The sequence below is a fragment of the Vespula vulgaris genome, chromosome 16, assembly GCF_905475345.1.
Source record: "Vespula vulgaris chromosome 16, iyVesVulg1.1, whole genome shotgun sequence".
Lineage (NCBI taxonomy): Eukaryota > Metazoa > Arthropoda > Insecta > Hymenoptera > Vespidae > Vespula > Vespula vulgaris.
In genome coordinates, this window is record NC_066601.1 from 3,739,811 (window position 1) to 3,749,872 (window position 10,062).

The 10,062-nt window shown below is 28.7% G+C and overlaps 2 protein-coding genes across 3 annotated transcripts; both read right to left on the bottom strand.

The window, feature by feature from the left end:
- Positions 1-47: 47 nt before the first annotated feature.
- LOC127069717 (gem-associated protein 6-like) lies at positions 48-1,403 on the bottom strand. Its single transcript, XM_051007089.1, has 2 exons — positions 846-1,403; positions 48-708 (listed from the first exon to the last, which is right to left on the bottom strand). The coding sequence occupies exons 1-2, from the start codon at positions 1,013-1,015 to the stop codon at positions 369-371; spliced, it is 510 nt and encodes a 169-aa protein (XP_050863046.1). The 5' UTR covers positions 1,016-1,403; the 3' UTR covers positions 48-368.
- Positions 1,404-1,547: 144 nt separating this feature from the next.
- On the bottom strand, positions 1,548-10,055 carry LOC127069707 (stromal interaction molecule homolog). 2 transcript variants are annotated; one of them, XM_051007066.1, is made up of 12 exons: positions 9,159-9,302; positions 8,512-8,639; positions 8,251-8,390; positions 8,046-8,165; positions 7,838-7,950; positions 5,070-5,185; positions 4,779-4,948; positions 4,549-4,692; positions 4,304-4,471; positions 3,974-4,238; positions 3,778-3,852; positions 1,548-3,297 (listed from the first exon to the last, which is right to left on the bottom strand). In XM_051007066.1, exons 3-12 carry the CDS (start codon positions 8,350-8,352, stop codon positions 2,846-2,848), a joined length of 1,725 nt encoding a protein of 574 aa, XP_050863023.1. In that variant the 5' UTR covers positions 8,353-8,390; positions 8,512-8,639; positions 9,159-9,302; the 3' UTR covers positions 1,548-2,845. The 2 variants fall into 2 exon arrangements, with proteins under 2 accessions (XP_050863023.1, XP_050863022.1); XM_051007065.1 differs by lacking the exon at positions 8,512-8,639 and having other exon boundaries at positions 9,159-10,055.
- Between the last annotated feature and the right edge of the window lie 7 nt (positions 10,056-10,062).

The window sequence follows — 10,062 nt, forward strand, 5'->3', positions numbered from 1 at the left end:
ACAACTATCTGAAATATTGTGATTTTGTTATGTACCTTTTAGTGTTGCCATATAACAGCTTATTTTGGTTCCTTTAATTTATTATACAAATATATAAATAAGTTGATATCATTTTAACATTACACAAATATTTGATAACTGTAAATTTATTTTTCTAATAAATGAAAGATCAAAATTATAAATAAAATTTATTCTTATTATCGATTATTAACTTATTTCTTGTGTCTTTTTATATATCTTTCTATATAAAAATATGATGAACATATCAAAGTTTATTTATATATTTTTAAAAAATAAACAATGACATACTGTTATTATATCTAGAATAATAAGTTATGATTGTTGTATATATATACATATAATATTTATTATTTAACACTGCGAAGAATATTTTGTATTCTATTTAATATAATAGCATTAGTAGATTCACAATGTTCTGTATCATATGGTGGTTTTATAGAAACACTGTCTTCAATATATAAAATATCATTGATATCTGTAACTGGAAATCTATTTTCTAATAAATATTGTTTCACAATATTTTTTCTTTTTGTAATGTCTGATAAAGAAAGTTGATTGATTGACACTTGGAATAATTCTGGCATAGATGTTTCTGTTTGTGTAGTTAATTCAATATTTTTTATCGCATGTCCAAATACTATTTGTAAATTTTGATGATCGTCTTCTTTAGTTTGTAAAAGTACTACACTATAAAAGAATTTTATAATGACAAAATTTTTTAGTACGATTCAAAATGCATTATATGCAGAATTACTATTACACAAAATTGTAGAGAAGATAAATATAAACACAGTCAAATAATAAAAATATATAAATTGTTTTACCTTTCTGAAACTGGATCTACTGTATACACAGTACCATTATATACAACTCCATTGTCTGTAGTAATTTTGGCTTCTTTTCCTATATAACTCTTGAATAGTAAAGGATTATTTTTATATATATTATGAGAAAATTTGTTTAAATCTTCTTTTGTGGAACACATATCGACCATGATTGTATATTCGTTAACCTCTACACTATAATGTAATCTATAATTTTTCTTACAATTATATTTTTATTCGCTTGTTATTAAACCGTGAATTAATTGCATCTAATCGTATTAAGGAATTATAATTTTGACACTAATATTTATCGAGAAACTTATCTAATAACCTTACTCCGAACATAATACTCCAACAAATCTAATTAGAATACGAGCATTTCCGAAATGTCATAGAGCGACAGCTGTAGTCGATGATGCTGCCACCTATATCGACATTCACATAACCGCGAAAATCAAATGACGAAGACTAAGCGTAAATTAATATTTCGAGTATCGATCATTGCAATTACATTCTTAAACATCAAAATTATGAATTATATAATGAATAATTCGTCCTCTGTAGAATGTTACTCAGTTTTAGTAATTACTTTTGATTCTGTTTACTCTAAATATTATCGGTATTCTATCATATTTCAATTTGTTACATATTGTATCGATCATTTTATAAAAGTGGGTTTGACCTAATAAGTAATCTGTATGGTTTGTTTATTTCTATTACTAATAATTTATTTTAAAACGGGAAATAACACGAAGTTAAGAGTAAACAGGGTAACACATAACATATTAAATACATAGCAGCTGTTAAACAGAATTAGGATGTTACACCTCAAATATTTTCATGTAAGTAACATTTAAAGTTAAAGTCAAATCTCATGGAAGAGAATTTTGTTTAATATTCATATCTGAGCAAAAATACTCGTTTTTTTTTTTCTTAATTTTAAACATTTGTATTCTACTGATACATTAATAATCATTTCTAAAATCATTGTATAAAAAGTACTTGTACATGACAGAGAATAACAGATCACATTAGGAACAATGTCATTGTAAAAAGAAATACCCTATTTATAATTATTTAAATTGCTTGCATTATTATTATCATCTCAGAAATATTTTAATCAATTAAAATTTATTGGAAAAACATTTCCAATATTTCAAAAACTGTTTGTACATATATTGTCATTCTGATTTGATTTCCTTTGTGTAAAAATTATTTTGTAAAAATCTATTTTGATCAGACATTGAATACTTTTCACAGTGGTATTTGAAATAATTCTACGGGTACAGAAAACGCTTGGTGAATAGGACACAAGGAATACCAAACGTTTTAAGTAACAGTGTTGGACATTTAAATAACAGCGCGATATACGTGGTCTTCTAATAACGTAACATTCTTATGTATATACTAATAATAGTATACTACAGAAAAATATGAAATTCTAACCACTTTAACATCGATCTTGTTATGGAAAGGAATAAATCCGTACTTGTGAATTATCCGAACGACTTAATTATATGACAATGAAATTAAAAGAACGCCTAGTACACAATATAGGCCAAAGGATAATCGCACCTTACACATCTTGGCTGCACTCCATCTCTGCTAATCACAACTATGCACACTTGCAACTGGAATTATCAAGCAGATAAAGCGCTGCCAACGGACTGCTTCACTCTTTGGTCTGATAAGAAAATTGAATTGGCGATGCGTTTAGAACATCGTAAGTTGACAGTATGTCCGACTCTGCATAAATATATTTTTTTCATATTTTTCAATCACGATATACAGACCATGCACGTACGCTTATTTCAAAAGGCGTCTTCACTGGAGTTCGAACATGGACACCCTGCCGGTAAGGCCACTACATACACCGCACGCGAAACTATACCTAAGATAGGCACATACACAATATATTACCTAATTATAATTTTTAAGTGCATGTCTGGGATATGTCTTGAATTAATTTGTAACATATTTGATTCTGGGACTATTGAACATCACGTAATTTTAGTTTTATTCTTCCTGAATGCAGGAAAATGAAGTTTTCTGCGTCGCCGTTTTAATTCTTCATTGTCAGCAGTCGAATTGGAATCTGTCGACAGTGTTTCATCGTCCATCGACATCACAGTGGGTAGTTCTTTAAGTGGCCTTTTTGCTATGACAGCACGATAGCCCGATTTCTCGGACGTATCTAATGAGTTTTCCGAATACGAAGTCTTTGATAGGAATGATGAAGTTGTTTTATCGTCAACTATGGCCATGTTGGTTTCTTGGCTATATGATCGAATCATACCGGCCTTCTCTTTAATCGATGGTACCATAGTACTTTCTTCATTGCCGTCACCCACCGTAAAATGAACGACTTCGGGCGGAGTATCCTTACCTGTTTCACCGCTCGACGAGTCAGGTGGTATAGATGATTCCTTCCAATTCATATTCTCCAAGATACCTGTGAATAATAATGCCATATGGCATAACTCATTACAATCAATTCACGAAATAACAATATCAAAAGAAAGGGATAACTGTAAATAATAAAGGTTCTTTAGTCGTAAATATAACACAGGTTCTTTTTAGTTATCAATTTTAGTGTTCTATTCTAATAAAGAGGTATTATATATCTACAATCCATTTAATTTATCCATACAGTAATTGCATTTTATAAAAATGATGTATATATATATGTATATATATATATTTGTACATTTATAAATCAAATGTATATAGTACAAGAATAAAGTAGAATTATGATAAATGATAAAAGAGTAAATATTTGGATAACTTGAACTTTCAATTACTACAGGTATCTATATCGTTCAAAATGATTAAAATATGATTTCTACGGAACGCACTAAAGAGACGTAATATTTTGCATATTTAATCAAAATTAATCAGTCTAAGTTTTCATGCATCTCCATGTCTATCTTACCTGCAGCACCAGGGGACGATGATGTATATATTGAGCTTGTGTCATCATCTAAATCATCTTGACTGCTGAGTCGACCTGTAAATAATAAATAATAAATCAAAGATAAGAATAACAATTTTTAAATGAAATTTAAAATGTAATAATTTCATTTAAAAATTTTTAAATGAAAACATGCAATATGTTACACATTCAATACCTCTTAATCCAAAACCTCTACCATTAGATGCTCCTCTGTACAACACAGTTTCTAAGTAGTTCAAACCGTTGTTATTAATTATGTTGAAGCCACATAAAAGTTCAATTTGTTTCCAACGATGCACACGTTCTTGCAGTTCAACTGTAACTTCGTTTAATGCTGTCCTTGCTTCAACTATACTTTTATCGACCTCGTCGATAGACTTTCCATGAGTAGAAACAAATGCTCCAACTAAACTCGATCGTTTTTTTCGTAATTTTTCGCACTAACAGATAATATATATTATTGACAAATAATTGACATAAAGTTGACATTTAATAATTGACTTACCGCTTCTCGTGCTTGTTGCAATTGTTTTTCAGCTGAAATCTTTTTCTTTGTATATGCTTTATTTTCAATTTCATGGGTCAATTGCAGCCAATGTTGAAGACCAGCAGGTGGTGACCAGCATCTGTCTTCAAGTTCACCTTCTGCTCTTTGTAATTCTACTTTCAACATCTACAAATTTACATTGCAATATAGAACTTGAAAGTAAATATTAATTTTTCATAAATATACGTTGTTATTATATTAACTTCAATCTCTGCTTTTAACTGCGATACTTCAACATCCGAATACGAAGTGTGTAATCCCAAACTGCCATCTTGTAAACGTTTCTCTAAATTCTTTTTTTCAGTGGTTGCAGATTCCTGTTCCATTCTTGCTCTTTCTAATTCTTTCTACAAGCGATACGATACTATTAGAAATAATTCATTTGAACATAAAGATTTATTATATAAATATTATTACTGTTATAAACGTATACCTGTAAATCTTCCAATGCAAGCTCTGCTTTATGTAAACTTTCCATATCTTTCATCATTCTATGTAAGTGTTTCTGTGAACTTTTTTTTTGTTGATATACATACCAACACCCAATAAGTGCTCCAAATAATAACGTGATCAATATTAGATCTTTGATGCCATGTCCAGTATCTGTTGACATCATTGTCAAGAAGAAATAAAATATAATTCATGTGTTTATATATATATGTGTGTGCGTGTATGTATATATATATGTATGTATATCTATCCAGTTGTGTAATAGGAATATTACCTTTTGGAGGACCAAAAAGTACAACATCCATTGCCTTCAAGGCAATTTTTTGCTTGTGTATGGGATCTTTAACTCCCAAGATATTACTAAGGTAGTGCATATTGTTGACAGCCAATCTAATGACATCAAAAAAGGAAATATATATATATATATAATGTCTACAATATTAATAATACACATGCAATTATATTAATTTCTTTGTTGTTGTGTGGTTATATATTTTTTACAAAATATGTCAGTAAAATCAATGGCATACTAAAATGAATTGTTAGTAATGAGATATATAATGAATAATAAAGCATAAACTAATATCTCTATTTTTTTAAGAAAATATAAACATTATGACATAGTCTTATAAGTTCCATGAACTTCTATAGATATAAAAGGGCTAAATCTAACAATAACATATATTCCTACAAATTAATTGTATTATAAAAAATATAGGAAAATTGATAAAAATATAAAGTAACTCCCTAATGAAATTATAAAAGTATACAAAACTTAAGAATAATTGTAGAATTGTAAGACTTTGAAATCTGTGATAAACTGAACCATGCATATACTATATAATTAAAATAAAAACTAATTATATACCAAAATTTGTCCTTTATAATCAATGATTCTACCTTGTAAAAGCAAGATGAAGAATATTAAAATATATTTCTACTTCCTAAATATTGATACTATTCTTACCATTGTCCTTTATTTTACATTGTTTTAAAATCTATTTAACTTATACAACAAATATTTGTCAATTTACGATTACAAATATTTGTTGATGCATTATTGTATATAAACTTGTTATTACATAAATTGAAGAAGTTCGCATCTTTTCTTCCAATACCCTTTGTCGTTCCTCTCTCAATGGAACAGTAGTGGCTAATCACTATCTTATAATTTCAGTTAAATGATGATACTGTTACATATATTTATAATTCGGTTTTTATATATATATATATATATTCATCATTTGGTACATAAAATTTCGTGATCTTTAAAGAAGTATTTTTAATTTTACACTTCTTATAGAAACAACTTTTTTTATTTGTTTAATTATATCTGACATAGTGCCGAGAGAGTACAACTTCATCTTATTGATGATAAAAAAAATATATGTACTATATATGATTCTATGGTATTTTTTGTACAAACGTAAGTTTATCAAAACTTGTTCTTTATACGAATATTGTGCATAGTATACTTAAGAAATAATTTTTTTTTAATCCTAACTTGATACAAGACTATTTTTTTAAACATTATTTGCATTATCTTTCTGGATTTCATTGAATTATAGATTCATCGCTATAATTAACTTCGTTACATACCCCGATTACAAATGGCACAACCCATAGAGGAAGTCACTGTATTTTCCCATTTCTCAATTTTCTTCATATTGATGTAGAGAACCCGATCATATAAATTTGCCTCTTAGCCAGATCCATTAGTATTCCGTGGTACAGCCATGTATCCTTTAGATATTATAAGCAAGACTGAGAGTGTGTCTCAGGAATGCGTCTAAAAACATCAAAAGACTATGTCTAGGAAATATGTCGTCAAAAGAACATCGGCGAAAGAAGTATCGACGGATTTGAGAGACTTGCTTTTTTTACTATAGTAATCAAGAAAGGACTCTTTCATTGAATATGTACCATTTTTATAAATAACATAATTGAAACACAAAAGAGTGTGAGTGAAAATAAATCGTTTGTTGCTTTCTATCCTTTACTCACCTCCCTGCTTTCTGTTACATGGCAAAGTTTTGCTTCATAACAATAGTATTAATCATGAATCCAATGCTATAAGCACGTGATAGTATTACTAACAAAATCAATAAAAGATATTGAAAAAAAATAATATCAAAGAATGTAATGCTGCTTTTTAACGTTCTCTTTCTGTTATTAATTTATTTTTATCAAATAACAGCACTTTTATAAAAACTCAACTACTAGTCACTTTGCATAGTTCATATTTTTTATCTATGCATAAACAATGTCCTTCAAAAATTGCAGATCATTAGAAGTTTAACCGAATATGTTGTACATATTATGTAACAGTATCACATATACAAGCTTCAAAGGAGAAATTGAAAATAGAGAATCTTTCTACCGTAGCCATTTATTCCAAGGAAGGGCAGATTATTTATCTGCTACTATTTTATGGCTAAGTAGGTGGAAGAAAAGGTACGGCAAACGCCAGTTGAACATTTCTGGTTAAAAATTTGTTTTACTCCTAAAAAAGTCAAAATATAACATAAAACTATAATGTAATATCTTACACATGTATAATCAAGTAACACATATTGTAGAAAACATTATTTCAATTTATGCCTTTAACATATACTCATTGATTTTGTAATAAAATATTATTTTTTATATCTATATATAAATCAGATTTCAAAGTCTTCAAATTTAATTTTGCAATGGGAATTACTTTACACATTGTATTTTAATATAATTCTAACCTTTCATTGTATCAATAAGATATATAACAAAAAAAAAAAAATAATGCTAATTATGAAAGAAAAACATGAGTTAAAATAATAAGTAGAATTATCAATACTAATTGATATAAGAATATGAACAAGCCATAATGATATTTTTTCATATACACTCACTTCATATGCAAGTTTTAATAACTCTGTCCCATGAAGAGAATATTTTGATAGATGACAATGATAAATCTTTGATTAAGAAAATGATGAAAGCAGAAAAACTTGTTATGGAATTTTGAATTCCTACGTGTTTAATGCTGATAAGTAATTATACTACCTTGGTAGTGTAGCACCAGTCACACGATGTTGTATAAATGTAGGTACATACTGAGGAAGCTCAACATTCGTAGTCAACCATTCTGATGTTTGTTCTATAGTCCAATTATGAACCTAATTAGAAAATTATTATTACAAATGATATTCCTAGAAATATAATATGCATATTCCACTATAGGACATAAAATAAATAACATTGCATATCATACCTCTGATCTTAGCCAAGCCTCCCAAAGTTCACGTACACTAATATGCATATCATCATTATGATGAAAAGCTCTTTGTCTTCTCTCATAACCAGCTTCATATTGTAACTCTTCTCTTAAAAACTATCGCAAATAAACATTTACATATATATTTTAATGAAATCTTAAATTATGAATAAAAATATATACAAGTAATATATCATCTTACATCATCTGATTCTGAAAGATCTATATTTCCATTAGCATCATCATCTAGCTGACTATGCAATAATTTAATTGCTTCTAAACCCAGTCGGTCTTGAGTAGCCATTCTTAAACAAGTTAGATCATCGTTGCAAGTATCAGTAGCTGTAAGAAATTTAAAAAATTCTATTATCCGTTTATTAATTTGAGGAAAAAGAAAAGAAATTTAGTAAATATGATTAAGACAAACATGTAATATTAGTGTTGGATAAAAAAATGAATATACCTATGTTAAAAAAATGCTAGCAAGTATTATGTAGCCATTAAGTCAATTACAGTGTGACAAGGTCATCAAGATATTATGATTCTTCGTAATAATGATGTACATCAATGACATAAATAGTACTACCCAAGCTAGAAGCAATTACAAGAAATAATAAATATTCGAGTATTGTTATTAGTGATGTTAACTATTGTGTATGAATATTTTTTATATACAAATTCATTCCAAAATATTGACAATAGATAGTGTAGATAAATCAGAAATAAAAAAAAAATTCTAAGTACAATAATATATAATTGATATACGTGCATACTAAGTAGTTATTATTCTTAGAGTTATTTCTTTAGAATTTCTCGAATCTACAGACGATTTCGCTGTTACTGAATCATTAAGTACATATATTTAAACATGAATAATTGGGAGAATGCCTAATCTAAAATACAACCAACTAAAATACACCTATATTCTTTCATTACGTACGTGAAATTCCATATTATACACGATAGTTATCTTAATTATTTTAAGGATGTTAAGAGAGATATTAATAATCGAAATTTGTCATGCTGTATCAATCAATGTTTAGCATTGGCATTGGATGACAAAGAAATATAAAAATGAGGTAGAACGCGTAGTCAAAACAAGAAACTTACTCGGCTCGTGAAGAACGACTTGTGCCAAACCATCGGAAAGAGATGCAGTAAAGGTTGGTGTTTTTGAGTGGGAGCTACTGGAAGCCCCAGTTTGAATGTGCGTATTTGGATCTAAAGCTCCGCCACTTGCCGATACAATATCACAACACCAGTACAATAATTGAACACTAATCAGTACGATAACATCAGCGTCCACGACCCCTCGCATTTTAGGTTAACTTCGTCTTATTATTAAATATGTATCTCACACCAAGCTTTATCTAGCTTTTGTATATAAATATCAAAACTTTATTAATCTCCCGTGTCCCGTCTAATTCCGACGCGCGGTCGTGAATGTGCTCAAAATTACAATTATCACAACCGGGATGTTGGCATCGTTCGGAGATGATGATGATGATGATGATGATTTGTTGAGTACGTTGCCACAAGTGCAATCGATTATACGTTATTAAACTAACTTCATCACAAGTGATATACCCGATACGTTTATATATCTACAAAATCACTTCTCATTTAAGTACCCGTATTATTTTATAAATTAAGTATATACCGCGTGTCCCTGAATAAAATATTCTTTCTCAAGGCTATTGTACATACGTTCCTTCACTCATCGCCACTACACCAAGATGCGATTTTAAACTTGCGTATTGGTACCACATATGGCTACTCGGTCAATCCCAACACCTGCTACTTTGGTAATTGCCAGGATTGTACTACGGATCGTTCCTTAAGAAATACAATCATATATTAGAAATTTCTTTGAGTTTAAATGAACGACGAAGATCGATTACGAGAACAAGATTAAACGTAACGTTTATCTAAGAAATTGAAAAATATATCATTATTTACAGGCCTACATTTATCGCTCAATTATATTAGCCATCTTAGGTAAGTATAATGTTTT

Coding starts and splice junctions, on each gene's coding strand:
- LOC127069717 (XM_051007089.1), bottom strand. CDS start 1,015: ATGGTCGATATGTGTTCCACAAAAGAAGATTTAAACAAATTTTCTCAT. Junction 709..845: donor GTAGATCCAGTTTCAGAAAG/GTAAAACAATTT, acceptor ATTCTTTTATAG/TGTAGTACTTTTACAAACTA.
- LOC127069707 (XM_051007065.1), bottom strand. CDS start 9,366: ATGCGAGGGGTCGTGGACGCTGATGTTATCGTACTGATTAGTGTTCAA. Junction 4,693..4,778: donor TTGCATTGGAAGATTTACAG/GTATACGTTTAT, acceptor TATCGCTTGTAG/AAAGAATTAGAAAGAGCAAG. Junction 3,298..3,777: donor ATCGTCCCCTGGTGCTGCAG/GTAAGATAGACA, acceptor TATTATTCACAG/GTATCTTGGAGAATATGAAT.